Source organism: Myxocyprinus asiaticus, chromosome 39 (assembly GCF_019703515.2).
Source record: "Myxocyprinus asiaticus isolate MX2 ecotype Aquarium Trade chromosome 39, UBuf_Myxa_2, whole genome shotgun sequence".
NCBI lineage: Eukaryota > Metazoa > Chordata > Actinopteri > Cypriniformes > Catostomidae > Myxocyprinus > Myxocyprinus asiaticus.
In genome coordinates, this window is record NC_059382.1 from 3487878 (window position 1) to 3506566 (window position 18689).

The 18689-nt window shown below is 38.3% G+C and overlaps 1 protein-coding gene across 2 annotated transcripts; it reads right to left on the reverse strand.

Annotated features, from left to right (window-relative positions):
* Positions 1–1647: 1647 nt before the first annotated feature.
* On the reverse strand, positions 1648–18555 carry LOC127429607 (gastrula zinc finger protein XlCGF8.2DB-like). Of its 2 annotated transcripts, none has more exons than XM_051678730.1 (2): positions 18306–18555; positions 1648–3532 (listed from the first exon to the last, which is right to left on the reverse strand). In XM_051678730.1, exon 2 carries the CDS (start codon positions 3525–3527, stop codon positions 2454–2456), a length of 1074 nt encoding a protein of 357 aa, XP_051534690.1. In that variant the 5' UTR covers positions 3528–3532; positions 18306–18555; the 3' UTR covers positions 1648–2453. The 2 variants fall into 2 exon arrangements, with proteins under 2 accessions (XP_051534690.1, XP_051534689.1); XM_051678729.1 differs by lacking the exon at positions 1648–3532 and adding an exon at positions 3815–10061.
* Positions 18556–18689: the final 134 nt, after the last annotated feature.

The following is an 18689-nucleotide window of genomic DNA, read 5'->3' on the forward strand; positions in this document are numbered from 1 at the left end:
AGCATAGCTAATCCACTCATTATTTCAGTTTCAAAAGTCCACTTACTGTTACGGTGACAGATGACAAACGCGACTTCGAATCAGCTTTGCAGTTTTTTTTGTATCTCGTATAAGATAACTTCGATTGTTTGCCCTTTTGAACTATAATAACGATTGCTCATTCATTGCCATGGCTGCTAACATTAATTTGCTATCGTGTGCATTAACTCCGCTCTGCCTCTGACATCACTCAACTCATTGTGGCTCTGCTCTGTTTTTCACCTTATTTCCCGCCCGCACTTTCTCATCCTAATTTTACAATGTTGCAAGTCACAAGACGCACGCACACACACACACACACACACACACACAGCACCATCATCATCCACGCTGTCTGATCAAGGCCAGGTCTTCTCGGATCAACTCGGGTATTACACATAATGTTAAACAGACCCGGCACCCGCAGCAATAGAATGGGACCCGGACACGGCTGACCGTATAAAACATGGATCCGAACCCATACGGGTCCAGGGTCTGGTTTCAGGTCAGGGTGGACCCGTGAAGACCTCTACTGTAGACTAACCCACCGGCCACCAAAACTGATTTGGATCAGGTGTGGGGAAAAATTAGAGGATATGGAAAATCGAAGCAGACGTAATGTTTGCTTTGTTGGAATCCCAGAGGGTATGGAAGGTCAAGATATGGTCAAATTCCTTGATGGGCTCATTCCGAATTTGTTCAACACAGCAGGCCATCATCTGGAAATAGAGAGCGCACACAGAGCTCTCAGTCAGCTTCCCAAAGCGGGTGACAGGCCGATCCATTCTGGCAAGATTGCTGCGTTCGGCAGACAGAGACTTTGATTTATGTGCAGTGACGAATAAAGGCAAGTTCTGCTGGGAGGATTACTACATTATGGTTTTTCCTGATTTCGCCAGAGCAACACGAACAGGTGAGCAGTGAGGTGAAATTTGCTTTGCTTTACCCAGCTAAGCTGAGAACTGTTGCCAAGCATGGACATAAGATTTTCACATGCCCATGAGAAGCTATGGCATTTATTAAATCAATGGAATCAGTGGGTGGCTTTCTCGTGCTGAATCAGCACATTGTGCTGATGCTGTCTGAGAGGGTTTGTTATTCGGTTGTCTCTCTCTCTTTTTTTTTTCTTTCCCTTTATTGCCTTATTGTTGAGTTTATTGGTTCATTTTATGGGTTCAATGTTGTTGTTTACTCTGGCATCTAAATCAATGCGTAACAAATGCAAGAACTGCACATGGCTGTAAAGTTTTCCATGTTGTCGTTCTTGTTGCTGTACGTCTCGCTGTTGAAAAGCTAGAATGCTGACATATTCTACGTGCTACAATGACAGAGTCAACTGGAAAATGTCTACATTACATCCTCATCTGATGTCCTTTCTTCAGCTAATCGGTTACGCATGCTGTCGTGTACTGTATACTTGGACAGAGAGATTAAGACTGTAGCTTGACAAGGCAAAAACCTACAGTAGCTCGATTATAACTACTCATATAAACGTACTCAGTATTTTTTCAGCGCTAAAAATAAGTTCTCACATGGATATGTGTGCCACTGTAAACCAGCTGTAAAGAGTTGTTGACTAGCTAAACTGCCAAACACAAAAGTACTTTTTAGTCTCATTGTGAGCAAGTCTTTTCATTTCTCAATGCATTTTAATGGTCATAATTGATCAAATCAAGCTGTTAAAGGTACAGTTGAAGATATTATAGACTGATTAATGTGTTAAATGCAACCATAGAAAATTACTGTCAGTAATTTAAACCATTGCTAATCCCCAATCTAAAAGAAAAACATCCTATAAAACTCAACAGCAATACATTAATATTCTAAATTAATACTGTGACCACCTATATCAGCCTTTTATATTTACATTGATGCATTTGACAGAGGCTTTTATCCAAAGCGACTTACAGTGCATTGAGGGTATACATTGTTTCAGTTTGTGTGTTTTTTGGGCATCAATCCCACAATCTTGGTGTTGCTAGCGCCATGCTGTACCAGTTGAGCTACAGGAACCCTAGACTCTTAGATGATAGTATGCTTTTGTGAGAAACTTGTGCATCATATGCCGAGTTTTCTGAGGGCATACAATCATACTCCACATCATACAAAAGTAAGATGAACAGTCCATAATTTAAGTCCTTATTCACTCTTAAATTAAAATGAAATCATTAAGTCCATAAACAGCACTGAAATCCAGTGGCAGCTCTGTTGACAACATCAAAGTTCACTGGTTCTGTCGACACAATGATTCTCTATGTACTGAAGTCAGCTGACAGGACATTTATTAAATAATTTCCTTTTGTGCTCCACAGAGGAAAGTAAGTCATTGGGATTTGGAATGACATGAGGATGAGTAAAGGATGACAGAATTTTTAATTTGGGTGAATTATCCCTTTAATCTCATGCTATTTACTGGAACGCGTTGAACGCGAAGATTAACTTTGCTCACTTTTACAATTTTGTGAGTATGATGACTCCTTAATCGGGTGGAACTTTGGAGGACAGTGGGATGGTTTCTCTCTAGTATGAATTCTCTCATGTGATTTCTGGTGTTCTGACAAAGTGAATCTCTTGTCACAATATGAGCACTTGTAAGGTTTCTCTCCAGTATGAATTCTCAGGTGCCTTTTCAAATGGCTGGCTGTAATGAAGCCCTTCCCACAATAAGAGCACACATGATCTTTTACACCAGTATGTATTTTCAGATGAACTTTCCAAGAGCTCAGTCGTAAAAAACTCTTTCCACAAAATGAACACAAGTGAGGCCTTTCATTTGCATGAATTCGAAGGTGTGCTGTTAGCCGTGACCGCAATATGAATCTTTTACCACAGTGATCACAGTTAAATGGCCTTTCATCAAAGTGCCCGCGTAGATGAGTGTCAAGAGACTGTGCACGTGTGAAAACTTTTCCACATTGATGACATGTATTAGACTTCACTCCAGTGTGAACGTTCATGTGACTATTCAGATGTTCTTTTAGTCTGAAACGCCATCCACACTGAGAGCATGTAAAAGGCTTCTCTCCAGTGTGAATTCTTATGTGACTTTTAAGATTTGATTTATGCAAAAAGCTCCTTCCACACTGAGGGCATGTAAAAGGCTTCTCTCCAGTGTGAATTCTTATGTGACTTTTTAGATTTGATTTATGCAAACAACTCTTTCCACACTGAGGGCATGTGTATGGCTTCTCTCCGGTGTGAATTCTCATGTGACTTTTCAGCTGTTCTTTTGCTCTGAAACTCCTTCCACACTGAAGACAGGTGAATGGCTTCTCTTCAGTGTGAATCCCCATGTGTTTCTTAAGGTTTTTAAGTGCTAAACACTTTCCACACTGAGGACAGGTGACAGAGTTTTGGGCTTCTGTTCTTCTAGTTCTCCTTTGTGAGGAATTCTTCGCCATCTGTGAGCAACTAGAAGATTCTTCTTCTTGTATGAAGTTTGAAGATGTCTGATCCTGATGATTCTCCTCCACTTCATTCAGTTCTTGACTTTCCTCTCTCACGTCCATGATCTCTAAAATAAACATTAAATTACCAAATTAAAAATGCACAAATGTGAAATGAAACAAAATGTACATTAATAGCAAAAAGCAGGGGCATATTTAGATGGCCCTGGAGAGCCCTAGAATTTGATTGGCCACCCTAGGTGCCACCACATATTCTAAACTATGAAAAATTCTATCTTTTTCCATATTATATCACACAGATTTCGGTTGTTGCACCTGGAGTTCTTCCTGCTGGTCTGAAGCACTTCTTCTCTTGTAGCATGATGGAAATATTCACAGAATTTATTGGCGGACTGTTGTGGGCATGGCTTCACTGAAGGTGTGTGTTGTTTGAAATTGCTTTTCTATTTATTTTGCCCATAATGGCCCCATTTTTCAGCAGTCATTACTGGAGTCTGCAACTAAACTAATGTCAATAATTAATTATAATAATTTTATTTATCACACATTATACATTTGCAGTGTACACAGTGAAAGTCTTATTTTTCCCCCACATATCCTAGCTAAGCTGGGGTCAGAGTGCAGGGTCAGCCCTGATACAGCATCCCTGGAGCAGATAGGGTCAAGGGCCTTGCTCAAGGGCCCAACAGTGGCATCTTGGTAGTGCTGGGGCTTGAACCCCCAACCTTCTGATCAGTAACCCAGAGCCTTAACTGCTGAGCCACCACTACCCCTAATAATCATTACAACATTATAAATGTCTTTACTGTAATTCACAATCAATTTAAAGCAAGTGATGAATAAAATTGCAATTTTTTGAACAACTTTTGAACGATGCTTTTTAAATGCTGTTTTAAGAGTATTATGTTACTGAAGAGCTTCATCTAAAAATAAAAGTACTTGCAGGCTCTATATGATGACAAAGATCAAATTAATTCAATATAAGTGATATGTTGTTTTAGGTAAAGCGTTACTGAATAATTGATGGTACTTTTGTAAAATACCTTAAATTGTTGTTGTTAAACAGAGGTGGTAACCGATTTTAAAATAGATATAAAGTGGTTATCATTACATATAGTGCTGCAGTTTGCCTAAGACTGTTGATGCCAATGAAATGTGCTCAATGTGGCAATTTACAGATCTTAAATAATGAATGGGGTGAAAACAGGGAATTATATGTGTGAAACAAACTTTTCAGCAGCTCCATTAAAAGTGATGGCCCGGTTATTTCTCTCAAGCTATTGATATTAATGCGGCAAGCATTTCAGGGCAATCAAAAATTTGCTTTTAGAAATAGAGCATTTGGTTAAGCTATATTTAAAACATCTGGTCGATAACCATTATTTCTTTCTTAGACCAAACAACACCACAAGGGAAATACAACTTTATATATACACCAATCAGCCACAACATTAAAACCACCTGCCTAACATCATGTAGGTCCCCCTTGTGCTGCCAAAACAGCTCTGACCTGTCAAGACATGGACTCTGCAAGACCTCTAAATGTGTCCTGTGGCATCTGGTACCAAGACGTTAGTAGCAGATACTTTAAGTCCTGTAAGTTGCGAGGTGGAGCCACCATGGATCGGACTTGTTGGTCCAGCACATCCCATAGATGCTCAATCGGATTGAGATCTGGGGAATTTGGAGACCAAGTCAACACCTTGAACTCTTTATCATGTTCCTTAAACCATTCCTGATCAATTTATGCAGTGTGGCAGGGTGCATTATCCTGCTGAAAGAGGCCACACTGCCATCAGGGAATAACGTTGACATGAAAGAGTGTACGTGGTCTGCAACAATCTTTAGGTAGGTGGTACTTGTCAAAGTAACATCCACATGAATGCCAGGACCCAAAGTTTCCCAGCAGAACATTGCCCAGAGCATCACACTGCCTCCGCCGGCCTGCCTTCTTCCCAAGGTGCATCCTGCTGCCATCTCTTCCCCAGGTAAACAACGCACACGCACCCGGCCGTCCACATGTTCTAAAAACATGATTCATCAGACCAGGCCACCTTCTTCCATTGCTCCATGGTCCAGTTCTGACACTCATGTGCCCATTGCAGGCGCTTTCGGCGGTGGACAGGGGTCAGCATGGGCACTCTGACCGGTCTGCAGCTATGCAGCCCCAAACGCAGCAAGCTGCGATGCACTGTGTGTTCCGACACCTTTCTATCATGGCCAGCATTAAGTTTTTCAGCAATTTGTGTTACAGTAGCTCTTCTGTGGGATCAGACCAGACAGGTTAGCCTTCGCTCCACGCATGCATCAATGAGCCTTGGGTGCCCATGACCCTGTCGCCGATTCAACGGTTGTCCTTCCTTGGACCACTTTTGGTAGCTACTAACGACTTCATACCGGGAACACCCCACAAGATCTGTCATTTTGGAGATGCTCTGACCCAGACGTCTAGCCATCACAATTTGGCCCTTGTCAAAGTCGCTCAGATCCTTTCACTTGCCCATTTTAACTGCTTCCAACACATGAAATTCAAGAACTGACTGTTCACTTGCTGCCTAACATATTCCACCCCTTGACAGGTGAAATTGTAATGATATAATCAATGTTAGTCACTTCACCTGTCAGTGGTTTTAATGTTGTGGCTGATCAGTGTGTGTGTATGTATGTATGTATATATATATATATATATATATATATATATATACACACACACACACACACACACACACACACACAGTTGAAGTCAGAAGTTTACATACACTTAGGTTGACGTCATTAAAACAAAATTTTTTTAACCACTCCACAGATTTCAGATTAGCAAACTATAGTTTTGGCAAGTTGTTTAGGACACCTATTTTGGCCATGATATGAGTAATTCTTCCAGCAATTGTTTACAGACAGATTGTTTAAATTTTAATTGACTATATCACAACTCCAGTGGGTCAGAAGTTTACATACACTAAGTTAACTGTGCCTTTAAGCAGCTTGGAAAATTCTAGAAAATGATGTCAAGCCTTTAGGCAATTAGCTTCAGATAGGCTAATTGGTTAATTAGAGTCAATTGGAGCTGTACCTATGAATGTATTTTAAGGCCTACCTTCAAACTCAGTGCCTCTTTGCTTGACATCATAGGAAAATCAAAAGAAATCAGCCAAGACCTCAGAAAAAAAGAATTGTGGACTTCCACAAGTCTGGTTCATCCTTGGGAGCAATTTCCAAATGCCTGAAGGTACAACGTTCATCTGTACAAACAATAGTACGCAAGTATAAACATCTTGGGACCACACAGCCATTATACCGCTCAGGAAGGAGACGTATTCTGTCTCCTAGAGGTGCGAAAAGTGCAACTCAATCCCAGAACAACAGCAAAGGACCTTGTGAAGATGCTGGAGGAAACAGGTAGACAAGTATCTATATCCACAGTAAAACGAGTCCTATATCGACATAACCTGAAAGGCTGCTCAGCAAGGAAGAAGCCACTGCTCCAAAACTGCTATAAAAAGCCAGACTACAGTTTGCAAATGCACATGGGGACAAAGATCTTACTTTTTGGTCTGATGAAACAAAAATGGAACTTTTTGGCCATAATGATCATAGTTATGTTTGGAGGAAAAAGGGTAAGAACACCATCCCAACCATGAAGCATCATGTTGTGGGGGTGCTTTGCTGCAGGAGGGACTGGTGCACTTCACAAAATAGATGGCATCATGAGGAAGGAACATTATGTGGATATATTCAAGCAAAATCTCAAGACATCAGCGAGGAAGTTAAAGCTCGGTCGCAAATGGGTCTTCCAAATGGACAATGACCCCAAGCATACCTCCAAAGTTGTGGCAAAATGGTTTAAGGACAACAAAGTCAAGGTATTGGAGTGACCATCACAAAGCCCTGACCTCAATCCGAATTTGTGGACAGAACTGAAAAAGCTTGTGTGAGCAAGGAGGCCTACAAACCTGACTCAGTTACACCAGTTCTGTCTGGAGGAATGGGCCAAAATTCCAGAAACTTATTGTGAGAAGCTTGTGGAAGGATACCCAAAATGTTTGACCCAAGTTAAACAATTTAAAGACAATGCTACCAAATACTAACAAAGTGTATGTAAACATCTGACCCACTGGGGATGTGATGAAAGAAATAAAAGCTGAAATAAATCATTCTCTCTACTATTATTCTGGCATTATGTGTGAGTATGTGGCCCAGGATTTTAAATTAAAAAGCATGATCAATTCTTAAAGAAACCCTGAGATTTGGTGAGATTGTTTCTCACAAAAACCGCACACATGGGCCACACTGACTACTTTAATAATACTTTGGGGTTCTTTTTAAGCTTTAAAGTGCAGCACTATACACTGCCTTTGTATTGAAAAGAAATTTTTTTAAAATATCAAATATTCTAGTTCAGTGGTCAGGACACTGATCAGGGAGTCGGCCATTTCTTGGGCTTTCTAAGAATTTCCATTTAATTGTACATTGAAATCCACCAGCACAACCAAGATTTTGCTCCTAATTTATTTCTCATATTTAAATGTACAATCAGCATCTGTGGCCTTATGAGACAAATGAATGACAGTAATGCAGCACGTTCAGCAATTACTCGCACACGTCGCAGCTTGACTGATTAATGCAAACTATTTACACAGCAGAAATGCTAGTGTGACAAAAATGAACATTTTTCCTACACATATTTTCATCCACACTGTAAGAGTTGTTGACTAGCTACATTTCTAAACACAACAGCACTATTTTAGTCTCATTGCAAGCACGTCTTTTAATTTCTCAATGCCTTGTAATGGCTATAATTAATAAAATCAAGCAGTTGATGAACAGAGAGATTTTATAGACTGATTAACGTCTGGCAAATGCCATAGAAAATTAATGCAAGACAGCTCCTAACGCAACTTCTTAGATGATAGCTTGTGCATGAAGTCTTATGAAGGCATACGATCACTTTGAATGATGAACAGTTCATAATTTAAGACCTTTTTCACTCTTAAATCAAAGAAAATCAATGAGTCCATAAACAGCACAGTAATTCAATGGCAGCTCTGTTGATAACATCAAACTTCATTGGTTCTGGCAACATGACGTTAAAGTGAGTCTCAATGTACTGCCATTGTATTGAAGTCAGAAGACAGGACATTCATTTAATTATTTCTTCTTGTGTTCTGCAGAAAGAAAGTAACTGGGAATGACATCAGGGTGAGTAAATGATTTTAGGCTGAATTTTTGCTATTTACTGGAAAGCATCGAACCAGAAGACGAACTTGGCTTTTGTGAGCGTGAAGATTCCCTAATCGGGTGAAACGGATGGTTTCTCTCCAGTATGAACGCTCTCATGTGATTTCCGTTGCTTTGAATAAGCGAATCTCTTGTCACAATGTGAGCACTTGTAAGGTTTCTCTCCAGTATGAATTCTCAGGTGTGCTTTTAATTGGTTGGCTGCAATGAAGCCCTTCCCACACACAAAGCACACATGATCTCTCCCACCAGTATGTATTTTCTGATGATCTTTCCAATAGCTCAGCCATGAAAAACTCTTCCCACAAAATGAACACAAGTGAGGCCTTTCATTGGTATGAACTTTAAGGTGTGCTGTTAGCCGTGACTGCGTTGTGAATGTTTTACCACAGTCATCACAGTTAAATGGCTTTTCACCAGAGTGACTGCGGAGATGACTCGTTAGAGTGGATGCACGTGTGAAACTTTTTCCACACACATGACACGTGTAAGGTTTCTCTCCAGTGTGAATTCGCATGTGACTTTTGAGGTGTTCTTTTAGTGTGAAACTTCTTCCACAGTGAGTGCATGTAAAGGTCTTGTCTCCAGTGTGCAATCTCATGTGAGAATTAAGATATATTTTACTCAGAAAACTCTTTCCACACTGAGTACATGTAAAAGTCTTCTCCTCAGTGTGAAATCTCATGTGAGAATTAAGATGCGTTTTACTCAAAAAACTCTTTCCACACTGAGAGCATGTGTGTAAAGTGTGTATTTTCATCTGCCTATCAGGGTTTCCTTGACGTGCAAAACTCTTTCCACAATGAGATGATGTGAAAGTCTTCTCTCCACTGTGAATTCTCATGTGAGCATTAAGGGTTGCTTTACATATAAAACTCTTTCCACACTTGGAGCATGAAAAAGGCTTCTCTCCATTGTGAATTCTCGTGTGAATATTAAGGCTTTCTTTACGTGTAAAACTCTTTCCACACTGAGAGCATGAAAAAGGCCTCTCTCCAGTGTGAATTCTCATGTGATTATTTAGCGCTTCCTTTGCTCTGAAACTCCTTCCACACTGATGGCAGGTGAACGGCTTCTCTCCAGTGTGAATTCTCATGTGAGCTTTGAAGTGGTCTTTACGTGTAAAACTCTTTCCACACTCAGAGCATGTAAAAGGTTTCTCTCCGGTGTGAATTCTCATGTGTTTCTTAAGGTTGCTTTTAAGTGTGTAACTCTTTCCACACTGAAGGCAAGTGGCAGAGTTTTTGGCTTCTGTTTTTTTAGTTCTCTTTTGTGAGAAATTCTTCTCAGTCTGTGAGCAAGACCCTTGTTCTTGTATAAAGTTAGAAGATTTCTGAACCTGATGTTTCTCCTCCACTTTATTCAGTTCTTGACTTTCCTCTCTCAACTCCATGATTTCTAAAAAAAACATTAAATTACCAAATTACTGTAAATATACACAAATATGAAATGAAACAAAATAAACATGAAAAGCAGAAAGTAACAGATATCAAGTTTCTATTTATATGTGATGCTAAATTGCAAAGTCATTTTCACATTACAGTCATTTAAAACCTGGTTAACAACTGCTACACAAGTTTATGATCTATGTGCATTTATTATGTCAAGTAGCCGTTTGGTTTCTATCATTTAATCATTTTTGATTTGATTAGTTGTTAATGCTTTACCGGAACACCATACTTTATATACTAAATGTTGTTTGTTAAATGAAAAAAGGAAATTATAATCAGTATATTGAGTTCTTTACTTGGCCAGTTGAAGTCGCACAGACTCAAGAGTGTTTGACATATTTACGGCACGTTTATTTTTTTTTATAAATCCTGATGCATTGAATATTGTGTACATACATTTTTAATGCCCATTTTGTGCGTAGACAACGTTTATACATCAGGTCCCTGGTCACAGAAAATCGTGTTACTTTAACAGCATTTCTGCCCAAAAAAATATACGTTGTTTGTTGTACGTATCGCGGCAGTTTCCTGGTGAAATGAAAAGTAGAGGCGCTATAACAACAATGACTTTTATTCACTTTCATACAAATCACGAGTAAAACGGCAGATAAGTTCAAATCACTTTTTACTCTGTTCCTCTCTCAATGCTATCTTATGACGTCAAAAGACTTGAATATGAAATCGCATGACTTCTAAGGCGACACATTTTAATGGTTGCATTACATACTACATTTAGAAGCTTATCAATCGAGTTGTGTGGTAGCTCAACTGATGCAAAGGACCGGGGTACAAGTCCTAAAAAATGTACATCAGAAGATTACAGAGCACGAAAGAAGAGGCAGCAGGTATGCTGGGCAATAACAGGAGGATCCAGGATTTATGTTTATGTATAATAGGTTGTCTTATTCATGTTTTTAGATTAATTAGATTGGCAATGAACTCACCAAGTTGAAATATTAACTCTGCGTTATCCAAACGACACAATTAACACTGGATCATCCGATGTAACAATGTTTTAATCAATTTTGTCCTGTCTGTGTGCAGTGTGGGTATCCATTCAGAATAGGCTTTCTACCGCCACGATCACCGCGTGAATGTGTCATTAGCTGCTCTAACCCACTAAGAGGAGCTATAACCATAGAATTTCTACAGGCCAGAGCTGAATGCCTCAGAGCTCTTTCTCCCAACGTAACAACCATTAAGTTGGAGGCAGTAAGGGCAAGTTAAGCTTGTTTTGCCAACCGCCATAAAAGAGAAGAAAAAGAGGAAGAAAAAGAAACAAGAAGAACAAACACTGATTTGCTGGAAGGACCCAGCCATGTAGACTAGGACTGAAACGATTAGTTGACGTTATCGTCAACGTCGACAGTAAAAAACTTGACGACAAAAATTTTCGGTATCAAATAGTCGTTTGATCTCATTTAACGTAACATGAGAACACATTAAACCCTAATGATGACGCACGAGAGCAGCACTGCAGCTCGTGCCTGACTGAGGAAAGGAAGAATTACACAGCTCACAGTCTACACCTGAACATCTTCAGGTGATATAGATCGCAAAGTATGAGAGAATTATAATGCAAAAATACAAAATAAGTAAATACAGAAGCACTCTCGTTGTGCAATAAGCGGAGCCGGAGCTCTTTAAAGGAAACACCCGGAGTTACATCTTAAATGCAGTTATATTTTATGTGTTATAGCTTTATAAAAGTTCAAATAATTCGGACGTAGATCATGTAAATAACTACAAACTCCGAAACTGGCATTTCTCTGTGCAGTCAGCGCCTCTTCTATGATTTGCGCGAAGTGTTCCGATCTAAGGGGGAGAGATTGAAACTGCACCCGGCTGATGTACACTCTGTTGTGGGGACGCTCATCCCTCGAGCGCACACGCTTAATGCAGCTAGATTATAACATGATGGCTTGCAGCTTATTGAATCATAAGATATGCATCACTGGCAATACGCAGCTTTATTAATAAAAGAGAGTTTGTTAAAAGAGAGTTAAAGATGGATCGAGGTGAACAGAAAGGTGAGAGAGGTAGTCTTCGCCCCATTATGCATGGCAACAAAATACGTTTTTGATTTGTTTTTGTTTGTTTTCCAATATAAATATCTAAAACTCCTTTAAAGCAATGTACATTTTCTTTAGCAGCTATACTGCAGAAGAAAAAATGGTTATCTGAGAATGTTGAATATAATATTAAAAATTCAAATATTTTAAAATATCTAAAAATCCTTTAAAAAAGATGCATTCACCTGAGAAGCAGCAGATAAGATATTTAGACTTGCTTTTAGAGAATAGATCTTGAATAGAAGTATATTTTCTTTACTGCACTCGCAGAAATATAACCAAGTGAAAAAATACACATATACAAAATACACTTATATATATATATATATATATATAAGATGCATTCTCTTAAAGCATGTATCTTTAACAATGTATCTTGTTTTAAGGATTTTTAGACAATTTTAAATGGAAAATGAGACAAAAACACTTGATAACCACAGGATTTTTTGCAGTGAATTTCTTTACTGAATTAAACTTAAAAAGTATTTTTAGTCCCCTTTAATTCCATGAATGTCATTTAGAGGTATTTTTAAAAGGTAATTTTGTCCTCTTTATTGTAAGCACGTTTAATACAACCTTTTAAGTCGGGGAACAAGCTGAATAATCAGTTAAGAGCTAATGATTAATCGTTGCAATAATCGCCCGAATAGTCGAATAATCGTTCTAATAATCGTTAGATTAATCGATTATCAAAATAATCGTTAGTTGCAGCCCTAATGGAGACCATGATAAACACTTTCCTGCAACATTCAGCGGTCATATAGGCTGCATATTTAAACAACTGCGAAGTCAACTGCGAAGACTCAAACCTGTGATTTCTTTTAATGTGCCGATGGGCTAGCCCATATTTTCTATTTTTAAACAGGATTATCAGATGTGAATGAATTGATTTATATGTGAACCATCGTATCATACTGTGTTACATTATTCCGGCAATAAAAATGAAAGAAAGTGAACAGAATCATTCTTCATGGAAGCATCAAATGAAATATTGTAAAATATTTTAATAAGAATCGCAATTTTCCATTACACATATTAGGCTGGAATTGTTGCGATCGCATGTATTGAGACAAATATTATACAAATAATGTGTTTGAGTTTTATGCTCCATGTAATAACCAGAAACGCTATGCAGTTTAATACAGTAGGTTATGATAAAAGGCATGTCACATGTCAGCTGGGTACATTTCACTTCATGTTATGAGATAACGGAGTTCTCTGGTGACAATCGAATGTTTAAGGTGGTCATTAAAGGTGGGCTATTATCTATCCCATGCCCCATGTGAACACAGACAAACGTAATGTGGCGGGGTGTTGTGACACTCCAAAAGATTGAAAGAGACCCAGATGTTTGGAAAAATATAAGTGAACTACCCTCACGCTATTGTTCTGTATTAATGTAATTAAGATGAAATATAAGCTTAGCATGTAATCATGAAAGCCGCCGCACTATGCGACTGTACCACCTATGGTTTTACCTTTTAAAACACAATCGTGGTGACAAATATAAGGTTAATTGTATGAATTATATACAGTATAAAACCAAATGACCAACAATAATCTTAAAAGGACAGAGTCAGAACCAACCACAGAACAAAATGGAATGAAATGCAAATTAAAACCATGCAATGCTGAAATAATGTCTGCATTTGTTTCGAATGTTGAAATTCTCTTCAGCAATATCAAATGTTACTATAAATGATCAAATACCTATTTATTAAAAACAAAAAATAAGATTAGCAAAAGTTCATTGGATCGAATCTAGCTTGAGGGCCGAACACACTACAGCTGACATATCAGTCCATGTGTTTAAATTCAAAGAACGTGACTACCTACTACCATGTCATTTACAGTACAACACGGGTTAAAAGCGTTTTTTTCAATAGGACTAACAAATAAAATTACGAATGTTTACAATGTACTTTCATTTTGATTTTCAGGAGGATAATTAAATAACTAATACCTATGAAGCAACTGTTTTCCTTTATTGAAAAAGGGTGACACTGTAGCATTTTTTTCTGTATACCAATTCATGTCTCTGTACGACTGCCTCGCCATGTTTGTGACCAAAATTCCATATACCAGAGATCTTCTATACAGATATAACAACCTCCGCTTTTTTAACATTGGAGAGAGCGTAGCGTGTTAGTCACTGTTTGCGGATACCATACAAATGAATGAGGAGAGCCGTAAACTGACACCTACAATTTAAGTCAGAATTTTACATACACCTTATCCAAATACATTTAAACTCAGTTTTTCACAATTTCTGATATTTAATCGTAGAAAACATTCCCTGTCTTAGGTCAGTTAGGATCACTACTTTATTTTAAGAATGTGAAATGTCAGAATAATAGTAGAGAGAATGATTTCTTTCAGCTTTTATTTCTTTCATCACATTCCCAGTGGGTCAGAAGTTTACATACACTTTGTTAGTATTTGGTAGCATTGCCTTTAAACTGTTTAACTTGGGTCAAATGTTTTGCGTAGCCTTCCACAAGCTTCTCACAATATGTTTCTGGAATTTTGGCCCATTCCTCCAGACAGAAATGGTGTAACTGAGTCAGGATTGTAGGCCTCCTTGCTCGCACATGCTTGTTCAGTTCTGCCCACAACTTTTTCAATCAGATTGAGGTCAGGGCTTTGTGATGGCCACTCCAATACCTTGACTTTGTTGTCCTTAAGCCATTTTGCCACAACTTTGGAGGTATGCTTGGGGTCATTGTACATTTGGAAAACCAATTTGCGACTGAGCTTTAACCTCCTCGCTGATATCTTGAGATGTTGCTTTAATATGTTCACATCATTTTCCTTCCTCATGATGCCATCTATTTTGTGAAGTGCACCAGTCCCTCCTGCAGCAAAGCACCCCCACAACATGATGCTGCCACCCCCATGCTTCACGGTTGGGATGGTGTTCTTCAGCTTACAAGCCTCACATTTTTCCTCCAAACATAACGATGGTCATTGTGGCCAAACAGTTAAATTTTTGTTTCATCAGACCAGAGGACATTTCTCCAAAAAGTAAGTTCTTTGTCGCCATGTGCAGTTGCAAACTGTAGTCTGGCTTTTTTATGGCGGTTTTGGAGCAGTGGCTTCTTCCTTGTTGAGCAGCCTTTCAGGTTATGCCGATATAGGACTTGTTTTACTGTGGATATAGATACTTGTCTACCTGTTTCCTCCAACATCTTCACAAGGTCCTTTGCTGCTGTTCTGGGACTGATTTGCACTTTTCGCACCTCTAGGAGACAGAATGTGTCTCCTTCCTGAGCGGTATGATGGCTGCATGGTCCCATGGTGTTTATACTGGTGTACTATTGTTTGGACAGATAAATGTGGCACCTTCAGGCATTTGGAAATTGCTCTCAAGGATGAACCAGACTTGTGGAGGTCCACAAATTATTTCTGAGGTCTTGGCTGATTTCTTTTGATTTTTCCATGATGTCAAGCAAAGAAGCACTGAGTTTGAGGGTAGGCCTTAATATACATCCACAGGTACACCTCCAATTGACTCCAATTAGCCTATCAGAAGCTAATTGGCTAATTGCTTAAAGGCTTGACATCATTTTCTGGAATGTTCCAAGTTGCTTAGTGTATGTTAACTTAGTGTATGTAAACTTCTGACCCACTGGAATTATGTTATGTGATATATATTCAATTAAAAGTGAAAAAATCTGTCTGTAAACAATTGTTTGAAAAATTACTCATGTCATGCACAAAGTAGATGTCCTAAACGCTTTGCCAAAACTATGGTTTGCTAATATGAAATATGTGGAATGGTTAAAAAATGTGTATGTAAACTTCTGACTTCAACTGTACCTGTTGCAGGATTTTCCATGTCTTCTCTTTTTAAACAGCAATTTTATTGTAGTAAACTCCACACACAGTTAATTCCAAAAGGACTGTTTAGTGTAAAACATGTTGAAGATTAGTGTACAGGCGGTCAATTCATTAAATGAGCCGTTTCATCACAACAGCAGTTTATTCAGTGTAATGAAGCATCTCCTACATAGACATCCATTAAAAAAAATTACCTCTCGTCTCCTCAGCAGTGTGGCGACCACAGAATATCTATGGGACTGCTACGTTATGCCATTTTAGGCTAAGCTTGTAGTCTCTATGTAAGAAGGGTTCTGCACCTACCTTCAATGTTCTGTGATGTGGGATGGAGCAAAAGCCGGCTAAATGTTTGTTTCTAATTATAAATCACGAAAAGGTGATACTGCAGTTTGAATTTTATCTTTCAAGCGGCACGGCTTCATTTCGCCAAAGTCAAGCAGTGATGAAGGGAGAGAGCAGGGATAAAAAATAAAAAATAAATAAACTTGTAGGTCTTTGCTCATTTATGTATCTGAACACGTGCCAATTATATTTATAACGTCATCGATTCGCATACAATTAAACTGGAAATGCACATAGTACGATGTTATTCTTTAATAACACCTATTAATGTCAATTTTAACACACTGTAATAAATAAAGCACTATAATGTGAACATATAGTTTATATTTAACGTGTATATACTAATGTTAGTCAATAACATATCATAAGATTATGAAACAAAGACTTTATTCACACCACCAGACTACAATGTAAGCGATAGTCTTATACAATAATATGCCTCGGTTGCATTCTGTGCATTCTTCGAGTTTAAAGCAGCTCTTTCACTCATACAGACGGGATCATCACAGAAGTTTTGTAATATTCTGACCAAATCAGAGCAGAAAACAATGCGAACATGTGTAACTTCTGAATGAGAGATATTCACGGTGATGTGCCGTCTAGCGGTCTGGATGGCATTATCCATTATACCACGATAGAACTTAAAAGGGCGCTTTGTTCCTTTGGTTAAATCTTTATTTTTACATGCATGTTGTGGTTGACATTTCCATGGAATTGCCCAACATATGCATAAAGTGAACGTGATATTCTATTAATACAGAACAAACTAGGGTTGTAAAATGTGCGTTTTGTTGGTTTGAACTGCAAAAACAGGAGTGCAAAAATGTTTTAGAAGTAAATAAAAATAATAAATAACCTTTTTTACATCAATCATCATACTATGATATTTAGTTCTTTTTCAGTATATTTTTTTATCTTTTTATCTTCCATTTACCTTCCATTGTGGCACTCAAAGGAAACTTAAAAAAAAATTCCTGTCATGTGCTCAATAGATCCATGTTCAATTGAAATTATTTATTGTTAGAACAGTAAAAAAAAAAAAAAAAAAAACTGTACCTCTGTTAATTTTTAAACAATAATTCCAACGTAAAACAGTGATCCGATGACAAAATAAGGTAAGTTGTAGCAAAATATCAGCTTCAAAATCTTTTATATTTTCCACCAGATGGCGCCATTTTTCTCACGTTTAGCCTATGGAGCAAATACATTCTTTTTCCTATTTTCTGCTTGCTGCAGGCCAATTGAATAAATTATGCAGCCAAAATTGTGTAGGTGTGTTGGTATGTATGTCAGTGTGTTTTGTATGTGTGTATTGAGAAATTTGTGTGTGTGTAAAAAAAACAACAGTGGCATTATATAAACAAACTGGCATTTAAAGGGTTAAAATCCTGAAAATGAATGAATATTTGGTAGTTATGATCAGGACTTATGTTGGTTAAAAAATCAACTTATTGAAAGTGGGAAATATTAATATATAATATTATTATGGCCGTTTTTTGACACGGACATTTTTGTCCTCCAAGGACCTCTGAGTAACTTTTTTTTTTATTGACGCACAAGGGTAAAGTTTACACAATAGATCTCGTTTACACATGATATTAAGATGTATCTCCTGTGATCAGGTCACATGTGGTCAGGTGAGACACATCGCCGTTTACACCTGGTCGCTTAAACGGATCTCCTGTGACCACTTGTGTTCGGATTTCGAGGGGAGAGTCTCTGATTTCATGATGACACACATCCATGGCTTGAGCTGAGGAAGAATGCGTCCCCCTTATTGCAAGAAATACCGAAAACAATCCCCCTTGTGAAACCACCATCCCATTTAGATCAATTGTGCCATGAATTACTTATAATTAATCATGCAAGTACAATATTTAATTATCTATGTTAGCCATCAAACTTACTATTAGTTTGCACACATTTAGTTCACCTACCAGAGATAAGTTGTGTTACAGTTGTAGTCGTCTCGCGTCACTGCTACGGGTCATGCGTCCAGTTGCTTTTTAAGAAAACGAAACACTTTACTTTCCGTTAGTTCCACGCATCCAGCCACTGAACAACATGGTCTACGTTTTAATAATGAAATTTTATGATAATCGTATTTACATTTCTAACGTTAATCGTGTTAGTTACAATGAAAGAAGCGCCTCCCGCTGTTGTTTTGAATGAGCACCTAGCCGGAAATGTTCGCCACAAAGACGTCACTTCCGAATTAAAAGGCAGAGATCTTCTATAATGTTATCACAACCTCCGCGTGTTTCCCATATGAGAGGTACATTGACGTGGAGACAAGAGGCTGTTCTTTTTAAATGGATGTG